Raw genomic sequence first — 21,195 nt, 5'->3', positions numbered from 1 at the left:
AGTATAGTTTTTTAACAAACATTGCAATTGACCATACCTCGACTTACGTCATCGTAGAGTTTCTTTTCTTAATAACGCGTTGTATGAAATAAACGTATGTTAAACAAAAATAATTTTGTTCGGGTCAGGATGTCCCTAAAACTACTAAACTTATGCTCACGTTTTCAGTGCCTACGCGCACGTGTAACTTTGTTTGCTACTGATGTACGATGTACGTCACCTGTGCAAGATATACTCAATTTGAATACAAATTGTTGTAATTAACGCTAAGACATGACATTTAAAAATGTTTTACTTTATCACGTGAAACTCTTAAGGAAGTATTGCCTTGGCTTTAGTTGATTTAAATAATCGAAATTCACTATCGATTTCAGCGAAAGCGTAAAAAATGCATTCCAAGAAATTGTTTCCCTGCTTTAGCCATGGATTTTAATATTATTAGATTATTTATTTGAATTTCGTTCAATTACTTTTGTATCGGCATTTTTTAATATTATCAAGAGTTAAACGTACATCACTTAAATGATTCACGTGAGTATTAGTGAATGTATGAGATTGATAATGGTAAGGTAACACTTCTAACTCTATGTCACAATAAAATTTGTCATTTTTATATCAAACTAGACTTTTTTAGTCACAATTAATACAAATTAGGCGTTTGTAAATTGAAAAAAACAGCTTCACGACGACAACAAAATTTTTAATGCAACACAAGAGAAGATTTGACAACATAAAAAAATATGAAAAAAACTTTAGTATCTTATGGAAAAAAGACTGAAATGGATGTCTCGATGGTTATTTCACAAAAAATGAATTATTTAAATTCAGCTAATCGAAAACAATAAAATATTATCCGATCGCGTTAAATAATAGATCAACTCTCGGTATTATTAAAAATTTTTTTTTCCACTTCTCCAGCCTCCTTTTGATTTTCATACCATATAAACTTGCGACTAGACTTTATAAATCCACAAACGTGTTTTAAAAAAAACAAGTTTGCTGATAAAAATCTCGGTACTACCATTTGTCGACTACCGGTACCATAACAATAATCATAAAAGTTTCACGCAGTGTCAAGATGAGCACTTTATTACTATTATAATTTTTTTTTTTTTTTTTCAATGTCAATCACTGTGTCAGAAGTTTAGGAAATGGCCTCTTATTTGTTTGAAACCTTGGAAGGATTAGATTAATCAGCTTTACACCAAACACTAACTTAAAATCAGTTATCGTAAAACTCGTAGTGACACACTCAAAACAAATATCCTACTCGATTAAAAATACTGCGAAACAATTACAACGTGTTTGTGATGTTAGTGTGGGCTTTTAAAATTTGCATACGTATACCTACTTTTCGAAACACCACTGGGATTCAGATAAATTCAGATTAAAAAAAAAAAAAAAACGGGAATACCGAGGAATCACCGGCGTCGAGAGGACAATACAGATAGTGTCCCGTGTTGAGAAAAAATAATTGCACAAGTAGGCGCTGCGTAATCGAAGGTTATTCCTATAATCGTGCGATGTGTTTACTCTCGATTACCGATCCTGTACGTAGGTATTACACACCAGAATCCGCGCACCAGCGAAGCTCATCGCGTATTCCGGGCACGTGAGTCGTCTGTCGAAAAAAAAGGAATCCCATTCCAACAATAACTACGTTCTTGCACTTTTGCGAGTATATACGTGTCCGAGATGATGTTTGATTTACGATGACATCAGTCTTTGACTCTTGTGTGGGCAGGTGTAGGGTATACATATTATACTCTCTGTGCGCCTCGTTTTTCAAAAAAGCCGGCGTTTTGCGCGAAAGTTCTTTTCTTCGATGTTAAATTTTATTTTCTTTTTTTTGGAAGTCAGGGTATACACGATGTTTGGGTAAGTGTTGGCGCAAAGTGCTTGCATTTATGCATTATCGGGTCTTTAATTTTTTTTCCTTTTCGCCGTGATTGGCGATTGATTGGATCTTTTTTGCTTGGCTACAGGATAATGTCAACAAGCTAAATGTGGACAAAAACGTAGACAATTTTTTTCGATTAACGATACGCCGTCCGGATAAACTGCAGTCAAAACAATAAAAAAAAAAAAAAAAAAAAGTAGTTGGAAAAACAAAAAAACAACTCACTGTGCTTAAAATTCCAGCGCTGCGAGACTAGCAGGTTCAAGGGCTTGGGTATCTTGTCCACGGGAATAGGCGCGTTGGGATTGGGTGGCGGTCCAAAGAGCGCGTTCCGGCCCACCTTCATGTACTGCCTGCCGATCTTCGTCGGCGACCCATCGCCGAACAGGCTCGACCAGAATTTCATCTTCATGACTGCGGCTGGTGGCTTTTCTTGGCTTTTCTTTCTCTTTTCTCACTTTTAATGGGGATGGACTTGTAAATCGACTACCCCGCCCTCCCACCCAAGTGTAATTTAAAGTTTAGTTAGGGTCAGATTGTAGTACGTGGCGCCTCGTGTGTCGATACCACCACGTCCATCGATGCTACTGCCGGTTCTGATTTTCTTTGATGTAGAATCGATAATAACGGAAAACTATTTTTTTTTATTTTTTCTTTTTTTTTTTCTTTATGTGTTACGGATGGGATTTGTTTAAGATGGTAAGAGAATCAACTAAAAGGTGGGACTTTGTCGGATAAAAACATAGAGATTTCATGTGACTTCACCCAACATCGTTGCTTCATTCGGACTTGGGAGTTGTGATTGTGTTTGCGGATCGGTTGTTTTGATGTTGTCAAATTTGATGTTACCGTATTTGAGAGCAAATCGCCGAGAAAGAGAAAATTTTCAAACCGAGAATAACAAGTTGATTGCTATCAATCCATCGTTTCGACTATCGGTTCACCGCACTCGTTGATTTCCTGCAAACGCACTTTCCCTGCTGATGTCGCTGGCCTCTTCGAGATCTGAAAAAAAGAGGCAAATCGTCTTGCGTTATAATTTTGCCTCGAGTTTCTTTCGTACAAATTGTGAAAACTAAACTGTTGCTATTTACAAAAAAATGCGTTCTTAAAAAATGGTCTTCAGATAAATAAGTAGCTTAAATTGATGCAAGTTACTAAAATTATTACTGCTACAAAAAAAAGTATTTGATTGTAACGTACATAAAACTGATGGTGTCTTTAACATATTTTTTTCAATTCCTACAAATTCGTTCGAAATCTATAATTACTTTATATGAAGTTTTTCTGCCCTTTTCTTGACGAGTAAATTTATGGATGAACATTATTTTGAAGCAAAAAATATTAAAAATAATAACTCATGAAAACCCATAAATTTTCTCGACCGAATACATGTACCTAACAATTGAATTATTGGTATATTTCTAGGAAAAAATCAATGTTATTTGCTACTTTTAAACGTTATTTACTGGGTAAGTAAATGGAAATCACATCCACAACTTTGTCGTTGAGTGTTAAATTATTCTTAGCAAAGTAACCGCATGAGAGACGGAGAGTGCACCAATGCAATAAAAGTTAACAAAAAAAAAAAAAAAAAAAAAAAAAAAAAAAAAAAAAAAAGAAATTAACGAAAACGTAATCGGTCTACTTGAATAATTGCATTATATAATTGCGGAGAACCTCTCTCGCACAATAATATATGTATAAAACGCTCGTAATAAAAGACTCGCGGTGCATTAACTCGATAGAGGCGCTCGCACGTATACCTGCGCAAGCAGAGAGAAAAAAAATGACTCGACGATTTTCTTCTTTTTAATTTTGCGCATGTACGCAGGCTCTGCGACCTTCTCTCGCAATTTCTTTTTACCCATGGTGGAACGACTGGACGGCCTTTGGCTCCAGACGAAATACAACATCACACCACGGAAGACCTATCGTATGAGTATTCTGATGGGCGTCCGATGCTTTCTAGAAATTGCACGATTTTTTCTGATGATTGTACCATAGTGATTCGCGTGGGTATAAATTGGTTGGATTTCGACGTATGAGACGAATTTAATAATAAGGGATGACTCGGAGGAAAAAATTGTGGAAACAATGTTATTGACACTCTGTGCGTAAGATTTTTCAACGAAGCGTAGTTTCAGGCAGCTAATACCAACTTGTCGTTTATACTTTTCTTACTTGTTCGGATTTTTTTGAAAGTAAAATTTACGCACGAATCGATCGTTCTTGCATACATTTATTACTTTATTTGTGGAAACTGCTTGAGGTCTGATAAAACAGGAATAGATTTTTTTTGCGGCACAACTGCCTTTTTTCCTACACCACTTTTTGCGAATAATTATAAAAAAAATTCAGACATAGTATTGAAACACATATATAACCATGTAAAATTAATTATCACCAAGAAGCAACAAACACGAGTTTTCAATGTCAAGTACCTATATGTACTCATTTTTGGTCATTTTTCAACAAATTTGTGTCGTAGAATCATTATTGCAATCAAGACTTGCGGTCAATTTGTAAGGAGAATATAAGAGGACGAAAAAATTATGGATAGTTCTTAAACGTATACGTCAAAAAAATCATGCTTTGTGCAAAAATAGTAATGTACAATAACTTTTTCAACATAAAATGCACCTTATTTCGGAAATTGTTTTTTTTTTTTTTTTTTAAGTGTTCAGCTTCCTATAAAATAATCATACCCAAGTCTGGAAGTAGTAAAATCCTAGATATACCTGTAAGATATAATTTACAGGAGAATGGATGGTATTATATTTTTCTAAGAATTTCTTGGCTGATGTATATATTTTTAAATAGGAAGTTTTCAACTCACACATTACGTACATTATTATTTTTTTAAAAACATTTTTTTTTTGGTTCCTACATCCCTCTAAATTATTTCTTTGTTGCTTAGAACTATTGAAATCATTAGATTTCTAATCTGCAAATTACCAAGTTTAAAAACTGAACTAGCCTACGAAAAGTTTAGTCTTAAAATTAATAAATGGCGTACACTAATCTTTCGATACAGATAATTGATTGATTCAAATATTTTTTACGATTTCATTCCTTAATATATATATTTCATTAATTATTGCACATTTTAATATAGAATGGCTGTTGATTATGTAAAATATTTTTCAATTAAAAACCACCAGTTTTAACGATTTCTCAATAAAAATATCAAGGTGTAAGAATGTAGTCCAATTATTATCAATAACAATATATTTTTTCGAATAAAAATATTTGCCTCGACAAAGCATTTCATGCTTTCGTTGCAGTTAAACACGAGCATTTATAATCCATTGTCATTACCATCGATTGAGTAAAATTCTATCAAAACGCAAAATCAGTTGACAATGAAGTAACAGAAATAAATAAGAACATCACCAACCGAGTGCAATCAACGATGCCTCAAGTTGCGTAGCGCCGAAAATGTTTACCCAACGTACCAACAAGCAGGCACATACGCATCAGCCGCAGTTTTTCTTCCATTCTCCAATGTTGAAAAAAAAAAAAAAAAAGGCACGCGTGAGTTTATTATCTATTAGAACATTGTTGCGAGGGGCCGTTTGCGAAAACTTGGATAAATTAAGGGAGCACTGAGGAGCGCGCGGCTTTATATTCTTCTTCTTTCTTTCTTTACTCTGCTCTTGCACGTCGCTTGCGTCAAACGCGATGCACCTGCAAGCTCTCCTGGCCATCGGGAAAATGACGGCCGTAGCAGGTATATACATTTACAGAAAAGTGTCGACACTCAATGATCAATCCCATTGAAAGTGTTGTAGGTACGACAACGATGACGAATGTAAGATTTTACTCGGTGGGTTGATTTTCACGCTTCTCTACGTGCTTACCCCCACTTGATGCGAGTTTATGGCAATTAACCTTGAAAGGTTGCAATGTTTGGATGCAAAAAAAAAAGCTATTCATCCATTGAGGATCGAATTGTTTATTGTTGCGAAAAGAGACGAGTGCACATAAGTACATTTTGCGCTGTACCATTGGTAAATCGAAGTGAAAAATGATAATTGCGCAATTTCAATAGACGTCAAGAGCAAAAGTGACTATTATCATTTGACGAAAATACTTTGTCCGATCTATCGCACCTCCAACAAAAAAAATGTATCTAAGGCGCATCGCATCAAGCCACCAAAACCTTTTTTTCAAATCGAAAAAACATCGAAGCTACTGAATACCACGTGATGAAATCGCTCGATTCCTCTCGCCGACGCGCAAGTGATATAAACGCGCTTATCTCAATTTTTACCCCCTCGCGATTCGAAAGAAAGCACAGCGGTGTCACTTAGAGGGGGAGAGAGACAGTCTATATAGCGTAATCTTTATCTTGGCCGCAGACAGTCTAAACAATAACAAACCAACTACTCCCAGTCAATGTGTCACAACATCCCGCACGCATCTTTCTGGGATCGATCGCATCGGGTGGGGGGGGGGTGAGGGAAACCTTTGCGGAATTTTCATCTCTCCCTCCTTGACGATTTTCATTACACAATTTTGCACCTAGCAGCTATCCCATCGGAGACACAGAGGGGACTTGCGCAACTACGCACACTGGCCAGTGTATACGCGGCAGCTTAAAGAAACCTCTCCTGCAGTGTGTGTGTGTGTGTGTGTGTGTGTGTGTGTGTGTATAAGGTAATATCGTAGCATTGAAAAGTTCGCTCGTGCGTGCACTCGGAGCGTGTACCAGGAATCATTTCGGATTGTGAAATTTCTCTTTCCTCCTTTGATCCGCGACTCTCGGGCTGATGGAGATTTAATCGCTGGAAAAATCGGTATGAATGAGTTGTCTCGCTTCGGTGGAGACGCCGGGTTTTAATGCTACACAAACGCTTCGTTGGGCTAGAAACGGGTGTTTTTACGTTAATGCGCGCGAAATGATGGCCGAAATGAGATTTAATAACACAATCTCGTATGGGACTGTGTATATGTGTAAAGTCGATTTTCGCTATAATTGTTTCCTTGCGCTGTACGCGCGCTCAAGATTTATTCGTATACCTTTTTTTTTCACGCAACTGCCGCGTTTCGACTCGGTGAAAGTAAATTGAAAATTTTACCATTGGATAATTTTGATTGTTTTGACGTTTTCCTGTTCAATTTGCACAGAGTGGCATACCGATATGAGCATTGATTCAGCCACGTAGGCATATATGCGTTGTAACAGTTTGTAAAAAGGATGTTAAACGGATTAGAGAAAAAAAAAAAAAAAAAAAAAAATTACACGAGACGCGCGCGAGAGGCGTAAGAAATAAAGATGTAAACGCAGCGTGGTAAACGATAGCGTTGCGTTTTGTGCGGTGATTGTTAAGAAACACGCGCTTTTAAGTGCCATCGTTGCGCGTCGAGGCATCACTCGTATACATAGATTTAGGTTTGATTTCATTAGTATGTATACATATTATGGTCTATAGAGTGTACGCGGTGTGCACATAATCGCATATTTTTTCCGTGCTCGAGAGATAATGGCGCGATTACGCTTGAACTATTTTGATTGCGCTAACGTTGGAGGATTTTTTTCTTTTTCGATTTTTGTGAGCTAGATTTTCCTCAAACTTATCGTCGTTGTGTGATTGAATGCTTCGTAAAAATGAATTTTAATCTGCTGAAAATTTTAAACTGTTGGATTATATACTCGACAAAATCTGCTTCGGTAAAAGTAGCTCGTGATTGGTATTAGCTTAATTGTTATTTTTACGCTTTCGACATCATCGCTCATCACGAGAAATTTCAAATAGCGTACTAATAACGGGAAAATAGGAAAACGTGGCGAAAAACTGAGGGAACCAATGGAAAAGCTCAATAATTTGGACAATAAGTATGCGAAGAAATTTCTGAGGCGATGGTGAGGAGTGCAAAACGTACAAGCGATTTAAATTTTAAAAAACACTAAAAATTGAAAAAAAAAAAAAACTTTTTTACAGGACAAAACAATTAAAAATATACTAAACGTCATACTGATTTCAAGGTAAAACGTAAGTGTCAATTAGGAGCTAATTTAATCAAAACGATCGAACAAGTTCATTTGTTGACAAAATAAATAAACGCATAACTATCAAGAGAGAAAAATATCATTGTAAACTGAAAAACCATGAGGGTTCGACGAAACATCAATGTAGCAATCGATAATTTTAAAATCTGCATACATTATGCACCTAATTGGTAATGACGATCCCACGAAATCTTATCTGTCTCTCCATGCACGTGCGCATCTCGTGCGTCTCTATGAAAACTTCCTCTATTGAACTTATAGACACGTTCACGTATTTTTTTCAACAAAGTTATCCAATGTTCTATTTTTGAGTTTTGAGATAGAAATTAGTATCTCCAAACATAGATAACACGGATGTTGAGATGTGTTTACAAAAGCGAAATGTTACCCAATCCAATTAACTCGTGTGATTTTAATAACTTACTTGCACTCAAAATACTCAAGTATACAAGTGTTCCAGGATTACAATTACAATATTCAAGGACATCAAGCGGTGGGCCATTTTGGGCCATTTAATCGACCTACTCTTACTTACAAAAAAAACGTATAAAATTGCACACAGAGCACAGATCGACAGCAACAGTATGTATAGACAACGTCAACCGGTATAGAAAGACTTGAGAGCATTACTGCTTTCCTTTTTTGCTCTTTCACCGTAATAAAAAGGCGGCCCGACCGTAATATTACTACAACAATGCTGGTGAAACGTCACGACTGCGCTTGTAAAAAAAAAAAAAAAAAAAAAACTAGCTCCTCGTCTGCTATTGTTACATTACGTTTACAACTGAAATGTAAGTAGGTGCGAACTTTTTGAAACTCACCAGGAGAACGAAAATAACATTATTTAAACTACTTTTCGATGAGTACTATGACACGAGTCGCATACTTCCGATAAGGATATTGCACTTGCCACTGTTTTCTTCTATATCAAAGACAGAGGGGTAATTTGCAAGAGCCGGCAACATACTTTTTTTTTTTTTTGTTCACCAATCTCGTCTCGCACCGCGCGCGTGTAAGTGAAGTAACTTTATGGAAAGTAAGAGTAATTTCTTAGAAAGTAAAAGCAGCGCCGTTGCAAAAAAGGACCGGACATCGTCTGATTATACGTACGTAGGTACATGTATTTTTTTGTTTTGTTTCTCTCCACACGTGCGCAGAAATGACAACAATGCCGAATCAGCGATTAATTTCGAGCAAAGAAACGTGCCCCGTTTGCGCTGTTTTGAATATACGCGAGTATCGGGAGCGCCTCCAGATCGCTCTTGTTTGCCGATAAGCCGCGGGCGCGCACCACGCCGAGGAGAGCAAATTGTTTTTCTTTCTGCGTTCGGAGTCCAGCGATTATTCTTCTAAGCGTTGGTGCAATCGTTTCGACATTTCTGCCCGAAAAATTAGCGATCAGTGGTTCAACGCGTGCTCTTGCATCACTACTTTTATTTTTCTCCGTTTGCAACTTTTGTGCGATTGCCAGTAAATGCTTGCTTGATTTTTTTTTTAGTTTTATGCAAAAGGCCATAAAAAAAAACCTTGTCCACGCGAATATATATATATTATGGCTTGTCCTACGAAATTTCGCGTGAAAATAGAAAGTATCCAAACACGGAGAGGACAAAATCGAAGGCGTTGCAAAATGCAACAATGTTAATTGGATGTGAAATTTTTTTAAGAGTTAGCAAGCTCGAGCGAGCTATTACAAAACGAGTCAAGGTTAAACGCATCTCTCGGCTTTTCGTGGATATACAGGTGCTTCGGTCGAGTGGAACAAATTGCACAATTAATTCGTAGAGAAAGGAAATAACGTGCAATTCGGGGCTCACAGGCGGAAAGTTTTCTACGCGATAATTGATACACTTTCGAGAAATCCCCCTCGGTCTATGTACTGGAATCATTTATCATTGGCCAATGGAGTAGTCCTGCCAACTTGGGCTGGAGGATTCATCGACGATTGAAAATTTTGAGCGTTTTCTCGCTAGTTATAATGTACGAGTACTCGTGCTAAAAACATCCACGACAAAGCTACGGATATCCATTGTACGGAGACTATTGAAAAGAAAAACACTTAATTTTTCATTTTCCACTCAATGGCTCACTGTTTTACAAAACTTTCAGCGCTTTTCAATCGTCGTCTTTTGTAATTAACACCCCATACTCAGAGTACCAAACGGCGTCAATATAACACTACACCTTATAGTCAAGGCACGCTAATGAATTAACGTGCATCCGAATCGATTGATAAAAAAAAGTGCTACTCAACGAAGCAAAACATAAACATTGCGTTACATGCAGCCATTGAAGAGAAAAACCGCAATCTATTTCTGGTCAGCCAAAAATACCGAGGCGGCCCAAGACAATGGACACCGCGAATTTCGCGACATAATCTCTTACAAAATGTACCTACCTAAGTAGGTATCGATCGCGGGACGTGAAACAAAAATCGACTTACGTAAGGGGCTAGCGAAATGGCCCGGATGATCCTCCAGCGGATGTGTAGTGTGTATCGGCATCGGCGACACACGCGCGCACATTGAAAAACAACGCGTAGTTATACACAGGCCAAAGAGAGCTGGTTCATTAACTAGCCGGACAAATAACTACCGCTTACATCCGACAGATCCTTGTACACCACCTGATTTACGTAACGCCGGGCATGTAACAGTGCGGAGCACGCGTTTTTCTCTACGACATGCATGCACACTATGATATGTACTCACTGAATCGAAAAATCGGCAACCGATTTTTTTTTTTTTTTTGCCGATTTTCAACAGTGCCAGCACGATCGAGGAGTAAAAGCCACGCCGGTGCTCCACATGTTCCGCGCGCCCGCGCATCCAACTCCGGTTGTACAGGCGCACGAGCAAACACAGCGCAACCAAGTGCCGTTTTTTCGGTGTCACTACTTTTTTCCCCCCCTATAATTTCAAGAACTTGCAATTGTTTCCACACTACGCCTTACGGGTGAAATGTCGCGAGTTTTATCGTCGCGGACCACCGGGTGGGGCATGTTTTTGATTTTGCCCTCGAGAATCAGCGGTATCCCAACGGCCGATTTTTGGTGTAGAGCACGGGCTCGGCGGTCCAGAGATCGGAGAGCGACGGTGACGAGGACGGCCGCGAGCCGAGACTCACATGCGGGCGAGCTTGGCTCCTCGGCGGCGAGACTCGGAGGAAGAAGCCAAGAGAGCGAGATAGCCACCGAGATGGAGATAGGCGGCAGAAGAAAGGGGGGAGCCGGCGAGAGGGGGATGGAAAGGGGCTGGGGAAGGGGAGCCCACCGCGGCATGGATGGACGAAAGGTGGTGCATGCACCGGTGTTAGTGGTGAGGGAAAAAAGCGTACGAAACGGCCTCAAACGGCTCCTCTCTCGCCGGACTGCTGGGCATTATGCGCGCGGAGAGCGCGCCGGCCGGACTTTGGACCATACACAACGAATGAATACTTGGTCCGTGTACGTTTGTTTGCTGCGGTGGGACAACTTTTCGGAAAGGACTCGTGGCCTGAATTTTTTCTTGCTTTTCTCGGAAGATTAACCGACCGGACCTTTTTTTTTTTTGGCAACGATGACCTACTAAGCAGTTGGACTCAGGAAGGGCCAGGGGTCGGTGTAATCGAGGTTCCCAGGGAGAAGTGATCGATGAAAGAGAATTTCAATGCTGCGATTCTTTAGAAAAAAAGCTACTTTGTTTTTTATTCAGTCGTCCATGATGTTCTATGTATATTGTTTTAAAGAGTTAAAGGCTCCAAGGGGGTATTTGCCAAAGATAAGAATATAAGTACGGGGGACGGAGATTTTCGATTAGCAAATGATTGCGAATGCTGCGAGAAGCATAAGTTGTTTTTTTTTCCTGAGTTGATTCGTAGTTCTACGAAAGTTTGAACTAACCGTGCGAATGAAAAAAAAAAAAAAAAAATTGTTTTATCCCCAAACTAAACAAAATTCCAATAAAAAAATCACCTTCTGCAACGGATGAGGGAACGCTGATTCTTTCCATATAACGTGTGCATACTATAATCGGCGCGAACGAAGGTTTCGTTTTTCTCACGCGCACCCGCGGTGCAAGTGCGTCCACCACCACCGCACGGCTCGTTGTAAGCAAGTATACATTCATAAAAGCTGCAACTCGCCAGTTGGCAAACAAATTGACCGTGAACCTATATCCCGTGCGTGCCACCGCGCTTGGGGCTCACATAGACGCGGGGTTTCATTTTTTTTCTGTCCCTCCCTCTCCCTCACTCGCATCGCGCGTCTCTTTCTCTTTTGAGAATTTCCAGTGACGGTCAATAATTAAGCCGGGCTGCAGAGTTATTGGGACACTTACCTTCGCGCTCGCCTTCGCTCTCTCTTTCGCGTACGGCTGACCAGTTTTTTTTTTTTTTTTTTTTTTTCTCTCTCTCGTTCAGTGGCGAATTCGAGCGAGTTACGAAAATCTCGAGTACTTTTTGATGCGAGTTTAATGTCCGAGCTGCTAAACTTGAATTTGGTAATCTTGATTGATTTACCGGTGTACAAGGGCTGAGAATGGAGCAACGGAGCGTTTTCCTTTTTTTTTTTTTTTTTTTTCTAGCTAAATCTAAATATCCGATAGCTGAATGAGTGCCGGTGAGAGTGAAATACAAGGGCGCGATGTGTGTGTGTACCTCAGAGGCAAGTGCATTGAGCGCTTAAAATAAACATTGCTCGGCTGGTGTGCAAAATTTTGAGCGATGAAAAACTCACCGAAGATTTCCATAGGCAAACGCGCCGACCATCTCCCTTTTATCCTCGCCTTCTTTATCACCTCCCTAACGATTTTTTTCCGGATTCCCGCGCTGCTAATTCCTTTCATATTTCTCTTCCTCTCGCGTGTTTCCTTTAACGCGTGTTTTTTTTTTTTTTTTTTTTTTTTTCAAATTTTTTTTTTCTGTTGGACGTGATAAGTAGTGCTTTGGATATTCGTTAAAGCCCGAGTGTGCTTATGAATTTCGCGCGATTAGAGCTTGATTTTCATAATTACAAGTAAAACATCGCGGGGTCGGATTTACAGTAAAGCTTGAACAACAACGCACTTCCGAGAGTCCGGATGAATGGGTGGCGGTGTTTTAAAAGGGAATATCCTTAGAAAGCTGGTGGCAGAGGAATCGATTTATGAATGAAATTACTTGGTAGGCGTTAATTTTGACACTCGCTTGTGTGCTCAGAATTTTCGTTAATAATATAAAATGGATGCATCTCAAAGAATTTGGATGCTTGAAAAGAGGCTGACAAAAGTTTTTTACTGTATAAAAATAAGCAGTTGAAAATTTTTTTTTTATATAATTTTGAAATTTTTTTTATACAGCTATTTTAAAATACTAATTTAAAAAAAAGAATGTAATAAAAATGTTTTTTTTTTTTTATACTACAAACATATAATTTCTTATCAACTCAGAATGTAAAGGAAAATTGACGAGTTATAGAAATACTTACATAATTAACTATCCAAATTGTACTATCATTAATAAACTTTAATCCAAAGAATAAAATCGTTTTGTATTATATATGAATGAAAACCTTATCGATGACTTATATAAATGAACTAAAAAGTGTAATAATTGATCATATCCAGTAAGAATGTAATAATGGTTGTTTAAAATTTTTTCAATACCAATAAAAATTTCTCGATGGATAAAATTCTTTAAAATCGCAAATCGCAACTTTAATATGGACAATAAAATTCATAAACAAAGTAATAAAAGTAAACAAAAAAGATGTATAGCAAATCACACATCATTTAAGTGATATTTTCGCTTTCTGCAAATGAAAAAAACTATCAGTAGAATATTAATGCTATTTTCTGGATGCGAAACTCAAATGTATAATAAAAATTGAATACAGCAAATTTTGTAACATTATGAATATTTTTAACGAAATTTTTTTGAGTTATGATACTATTAACTTGGGATTAAAAAAAAAAAAAAAATTATCACACAAGTTACTCATAATTTAGAAATTTATACAAACCAAATAATTTTTTAAAATTTTTATTGTATATATTTTTTGTACGTTTATTAATTTACAGGACAATTCTAATCACAAATTACAGTGGTATTAAATATTAAAGTTTTTAAGGAATAAACAAAATAAAAAAAAATAATCGCCACCCTGATCAGATGGTAGGTTCAATCTTACATATTGTATACCAAGATTCACAAGCTGTATTAAATAAACCTATCTACGCCACGATCTCTATACAGACATTCGATGATACTTATTATTTCTTGTATAATACGTTTTTCTTCATTTTGCTTACAATTATATAGTAAAAGCATATAGCTTGTAATATAAAGTAACATCATCCCAAGAAAAATTTTGAATCTAATGACAAATATTCATGTGTCACGCGTTTTGAGTAATTAAAAATGAGTAAAATATCATTTAAACATTAGTAATGATAACTGAACCATGAGCCAAAAAGTAATAAGGTTGTAATATCAGTTGTTTTTTCATCAACGTGACGATAACTTAACTTATGACTTGTCAATAAAAAAATGCCAAGTCATAATGAAATGTCAAAGGCGATCACGTGTAATGTGTTCTCACGTTGTAATGTCATATGGTCTGTGGATGAATTTTTTCTTTTTGTCATTGAAGAGTGTATGAGCGTCTGTCAACTAAAGTTGTAAGATTTTTAAATGTTCGTCTGTGAAGAGAAAAAAAAAAAAATTATTTTTCCTGTTTATATGCAAGGAAAATTAGATCGTCTGTAACGAATGAAAAGAAAAAATGTTATAATACTAGAAAATTATTACTTGCACGCATAGTCATTGCAAGGAAAATCTGTTTTGCATTTACAAGTAACATAACGTTCCATTTCTGTACAAAAAAAAATCTAATAAGTATTTGTATTTTTATTGGTCTTTCTTCCAGTACACTATCGAATGGCTTTTACAAGCAACCTCTACAATCTTTCAGTTGAAGGTGATAACTCTACGTCTATCCTTTTTAATTATGATCCCTCTTTTATATAAAAGAAGTATTTCGTTTGAGCTTCAATTCAATGTCTCCATTCAAACGACTCAGTCATTAATTTTACTGGTAAACATTAGCATGGAGCTATCAATCTGTAAAGAATGAACAGCAAAATTCATTCAAATTTCGAGTAAAAAAAATTGAAAACTTTTGCCAACCACGATATTTTTTATTCACTAAATCAACGATTAATTGTAATTTTTTAATGATATTATCTGTGTACTACACCGAATGAAATTTGTAATTTTAGAATCTTGTTATAGCGATGATATTATGACCATCGCGGCTATTTCTATATTGAAACTGACAGGAGCTTCCGTGCGATTTTGAAACCACAAAACCCACCCATGATCAACAACAACTCAATCTTACGACGATTTTTTTAATGAATTTCTCGGAAGCATGATACCGTCATCGCTAAAAAAATCTGAGGTTCAAATGTAGCAATCGCGTCGTTAAAACGATACGTACCTACAGCCAAACTTATTATACTTTTGCATCATCCGAACCATCTAATTTGAATAAAAAAAAAAAAAACAGCATCGACGCGGTATAGAGCGAAAAGAAAAGCAACAACAAAAGTAAAATCTAATATACCCACCGAGAGTGAAAGTCTCGCCCGAGAAAATTGAACGCCGTGAATTTAAGCATCGTCGGCACGCCGCGGGGAGAGACCAAGAGAGTCACGGCCCAATGCACCCCTTCATTTCGCTCAACCAACCGATTGTATACTTATTCTTATCCCATACGCGGCTTGTATTCAAAACAACTTTTTTATTTTTTTATTTATTTTTACCTCTCTTTTGCAACACTACGTAGGTACATATCCGTAAGATGCAGTCAAAGTGCGCAATAAAAAAAAAAATAAAAAAAATAAAAATAAAATAAAATTTAAAAAAGTAAACCAACACTGTCTACCTGTCTTGTACTTCCAAGATTTATAAATCATCGTATTATTTTCCCATCAGTGTACCTCTGCTTCGCCGGGCTTTATGACTTCCGTTTTATCATTTTTCTGCAGCGCTGATCCTTCCCTCCATCGTGTACCGAAGAAGTCTTGATTTTTCCCTGACTTTTTTCGATTTATCACCGTCTATGGACTCGTAACGGGTCATTACAAATAACAATTGACCCAAATAGTTTCTAATGAATCCCGGGGAGTTGCGAGAGCGAAATATTATTTCTTCATCGCGTCGAACTCCTTCTCATGAGGTACTCCACAATGAGAAAACCCATACGCGCGCGCGTGGATGTACTTAATAATTACCGGAGCTCTTTGACGAAACACTTTCGGAAACGGATGGAAAACAGCTCGCAATGCCGATAAAAATAGTAATCATTTAAGCATCGCGTCGATTCGAAATGTCAATAGTCAAGCCTGTGGTTATACTCTACCGTGCATTATCGCATTCCCCCGTGAGGAATAAAAAAAAATGGAGCGAGGAGGGAAAAAAAAAAAAAAATCAAATCTCGGCACAAAGAGGCAAATGTGCATGTGAATTCCAGGTCGCGGCGTGTATTAGCTGCAGGTGCAGCACGCGCACGTGGAAAATCTCACTTTTCGCCCGCGTATCGGTTAGAAAGTGGGAGGGGGAAAAGCAGTGCAGGTACAAGGTCCACAAACATCCTGTTGCGAAAATTCCTTCGGTGCACGCACTACCTATTCAAGGCTCGGTTAGGAAAAAAAAAAAAACCCCGTGTACGTGCATACAAGTGCGTGTGCACAAATTGGCTAATGGGACCCGATGTCTTGGTCAATAGGTATCACACTCGAACGCTTTATCTGATTTTGATTCATGTTTTTTTTTTTTTTGTTTTATTCATTATTACGGAAATAATTTTCCTGCACAGCGTATATTTTCACCAAGATGTGTAATGTAATGATAAACAGGAGGAAGGGGAGACGGATAAGGCCGTCGGTAATAATAGCTCGTAATGACAGACATTGGCCTTACGGTCACCCGACCATTGATTAGAAATGTCTCTATTATGCTAAATCGCAGTTTCCAGGCAAATTTTCGTGAATTATGATTTCCCTCATTTATTTTTTACTTGGGATCCAAGATCGCGATTTCAGTCAGAGCGACCTTCTAAAATCATCGATAAGGCGCTTCACATATAGACATATAGACAAAAGAAAAATAATCTTCAACATCCCAATGGCAAATCTGTGGTGTGTTTTTCCTTGAAATTGTGCGATGTAAATAAACAAGAAGAGATGCGTTAAAAAAATTTTATTGTAAATAGGAAACGCTATTGGCACATATTATTGAAAGACGAGATTGTGCTCCAGATTTATCTGACTCGATATCAGCGCACTTTTCGTGTACTTACGAATTATGTAATGCTCGTTAAAAAAAAAAAAAAAAAATTTAGCAAGTTCATGCTGCAATACGTAGCAAGAGCGATTAAGAACTTCCTCTACGCATTAATAGATGCACGCTCGATCTTACCGTATGGCTCTTGCGTTGGTCTGAAACTCAGTAAAAAAAACGAAAAAAGGTGCGTATACCAAAGCACAAATATTATAGTTTCGCTAATGATCGAAACGAAAGAAAGTCTTGAGTGACCTTAATGAAAAGTACACATGCAAGTCAATAAACTGCGCGTGTAATTACACTGGGCTGAACTTCTTTGTACTTAGGAGCATGAAAAAACCAAGGGGCTCTTCTTTTTCCCTTTTTTCGCTACAACACGTTCACAGATGGTTTGCGAAAACGCGACTTTTCACGAATTCGTGCGATCCAGGCACTACTTACTTGTACACGCGGGAATTTTGCAAACTGATCTTCGCGGACGCTTTCGATTTTTTTTGCACGGCCTTGTCGCTGTAGTGTCGAAGGATCAATGAATTTTTTCACTCTCTCGTTGAATGTGATCTTCAATTCAAGCGAGCGAGCGTTGTTGATCTGGTTTTTTTTTTTAATTTTTTTTTTACTTTCATTGTTTAAAGCAAATCACACAGTTGTTACTGCAGGGCCATTTTATTCATAACAAAGTATTAGAGGTTACTTTTTGTCATGACAATTGATGTCTTGAAGAATTCAAGTACAGTCTTTTTGAAATAAATTTGCATGACTTCGCATTATAATACGTAGATGTAGATGATGTGATGAAAAAATTTAACCAACCGCTATTTATGTATGTACCGATGGAAATTTCTACTATGTAATTGAGGAAAAAAAGTTTAACCACGTTCTTTGTGTTGATTTTTATCGTGGAAGACGTAAAAGTATGGCGTTGTACATAAAAAAAAAACAATAATATTGAAACAAACATTCTACATTGTATTAGCAACTTTTCTATATAATACAAATTGGATAGTTATTAATAATGATTAATAATTAAATATTAAACATAATTAAATAAAATAATAAATAAATATAATAAATATAAATATAAAAATAAATAAATATTTAATAAATAATTAAATAAATATATAATAAATAAATATAATAATAATAAATATTATTATAATACATTAAATACTATTATTTATATTATTTTTTTTAATTATTATTAATTATAAGAAAAACTTGTACGCAATTACTCGAACTACATTTTGGCCATAATTAACAGTACTCATATTTTTTATACAGTTGAACTGTGGCACTTGTTCTAACACAAATGAATGCTATTATAGTATCGTTAAGAAAAACAAGTGACTAAGTTTATGCAAAAATTACATTTTTACAACTAAGGCATGACTGCCACATTTTTCACCAGAGCAAAAAGTATAACCGTGTTGTGAAAAGAACTGATTTTTTTCACGTTAAAATATTTTATTTTTATTTCTCAGAGTTATAAAATCTTGAGGCTGATTTTTTCCTTTGATTGAATTCTTTGGAATTGAAATTGTACAGTTGTGGTATGAGAATGAAGCTATGCACCAAATTTGGGCTCAATCAGATGTAAACTTTTGAAGATTGTCGATTTACATATCATTACAAGTTGTGGTTAAAATTTTTTCTCTGGTGAAAATATAAGGTATTTCTGTGTAGCAGTCGCGCCTAAAGAATCGCGAATACCGTTGTTGATAATCAAATTTAATGGGTTTCTTGATTTCGATTTCATAGACTCCACCTCCAAAAAAAAAGGCTTTCACTATTATACCGTTAAATCGTCTGATGAGCACCTCATTTTTGAGGATCGAAGTTTTAAGACGGACAATCATTTTAATGGCATCGCATAGCACTACGATAAAATTTACAACATTTATATGCTTTATTTGTTTTAGCGAATTTGTCTACAATCAGTAAATCATTTGCGAAATAACTATATTTTCGAAAATATTCGTCCACGAAATTCGTATTCCGATAAAACCTATTAAAAACTTGTAAACACTTTACCAAGAAGATACGAGTATCATTTAAAGTGTGATAAGCATAAAAATTTTTTCCACTTATACAGACCCATAAAATTTTGATTAGAGATGATGGTGATGATGATGATGATTACGAGAATTCAAATATAGTCAAATAAACCTGTTACGTTTAACAGGCATGAAGTTTCAATATATTTATACAAAATTGCACCAAATTATCAATAAAGCATACCATCAACATTGCAAATAATTCAATCGCATTGCACCTATACCCTCTTTCTTATATCTTACAAGTACTATGCTCTACACGAAAAAAAAAAAAAAAACCTACGATTGTATGCAATTTTGCATTGACCCAAACTGAACACCAGCAGCCAGCGAAACTGATGAATAGCGAGCAAACCTTCTTTTGCGCGCTCGCTCCTTGTGAAACTTCCGTTCGCGCTTGACCAATTATTTTTTCCTAATGTTATAATGCGACTATCTCGAGTTCTAATGATACACATACACGCACGCCTGTGCCTACTGTTATGATCACCGCACGTGAGTTGGAATATATATAGGTATTCACGGCTAAGCCACGTTACGAACATGAATTTTCCAGTTTGCATTCAATGTGTTTTGCCATTGCACTGTTGCCGTGTGTCTGTGGCTGATTTGACTGGTTCTTTGTAAATTGTGCTTTGCATTGGTGCCATGTCTGTTATGTGCTAATACAATCATACTTGATTGTCATAGAACATGAACATGTCGGATCGTCTTTTTACGGGATTACTTATTTTGGATTATTATGTTTTTGTCTATGAGTTATTGCTTATGAGGTTCTGACATGATGGAGCGATTGTGTTTATTAATGAGTCAAAAAATGGGTGAAAAAAGATACGTATAATATTTTTGTGAATATTTGGTTAAGTTACCATTAAAAATTACTTGATAGAAAGTTTTAAACAACTATTCAATTTTTAATCAATTTCATGATAGAAAAGTTCAAGAAGATTTCATAGTATAGTAATACAATTATATATAACAGTATTTATGACAGAATAAAAAACAGAGCGAAGCTATATTGCGGTGTCCGTAGTTGGCTAAATTTTGTTATATTTTATTTTATTTATTTATTTTTTTTGTTCTATACTCACTGAAGTCTCTTTATTTCAACCTAAAGTAATAGTAGTTTTCCTACGAGTTTGAAAAGTCTCTGTTTGCGAACCGAGAGGTTTGCGGCCCGAGCCGAAGGCGACGGACGTAACGAGGTTCGTAAAGGAGACTTTTCGAACGAGTTCCGGAAAACTGCTTTTTCGCCCGAGGAAGTACCAGGCTCCCAAAACCACCCGCGGGCGGAAAAAATTTTTTTCATACAATCACAATAAAAATTGAATTACCGTATGCCACAAGATGGATTTTGATTTCTCATTTAAATGACATGGGATGATTAACGATAATTAAATTTTTTTTAACCTCTGAAAACGCTTAAAAATTATGCAACCATATTGAGTAGATTTATACGTATTGACTGATTTGTTTATGCCAAAAAAGTTTTGAAAATAATTCTACAGCTTTTAGTATTTAAAAAAAGTGGTAATTCATTATTTAATTACTTAAAGTGATTAAATAACTTACAAGCAAGATAGACATCATGAGAACCGTTGAAAAAAAATTTTTATCCAAGATCATTAAAAATCCCACATTATTTAAATGGGAGATCAAAATGAATGTGGTAACATGAGTTGATTTAATTTTCATTCGGATTTCATTCTTAGAATTTTCATTTCAGATTATATTAAAAAGGGTTGAAAACCCCCGAAGCTACATGTAGTATTTTATACTGTTAAAAAAAAAAATCAGAAATTATAATTAGTTATAAAAAAATTAAAAATGTTATGTAGTAATGTAAACTATTCAACGGAGGTGTACCACGAGGCGTTGAAAAAAAAATTTCCTCAAAAAATTTCATACGCATACAAGCTCTC

At 36.3% G+C, this 21,195-nt stretch overlaps 1 protein-coding gene across 1 annotated transcript in view; it reads right to left on the bottom strand.

The window, feature by feature from the left end:
• Positions 1-2,377, bottom strand: part of dsb (scavenger receptor class B member debris buster) — a 37,061-nt gene extending 34,684 nt beyond the window's left edge. Inside the window, exon 1 of the mRNA XM_014355408.2 lies at positions 2,126-2,377. Coding sequence (XP_014210894.1) covers positions 2,126-2,312 — 187 coding nt within the window. The 5' untranslated portion in view covers positions 2,313-2,377. The remainder of the gene's footprint in view (positions 1-2,125) is intronic.
• Positions 2,378-21,195: the final 18,818 nt, after the last annotated feature.

Source organism: Copidosoma floridanum, unplaced genomic scaffold (assembly GCF_036245765.1).
Source record: "Copidosoma floridanum isolate Cflo_tuat_1 unplaced genomic scaffold, Cflo_Japanese_pri ptg000014l, whole genome shotgun sequence".
Lineage (NCBI taxonomy): Eukaryota > Metazoa > Arthropoda > Insecta > Hymenoptera > Encyrtidae > Copidosoma > Copidosoma floridanum.
The sequence above is the reverse complement of the archived record's forward strand: the minus strand, read 5'-3'. Positions and strand labels throughout refer to the sequence as shown.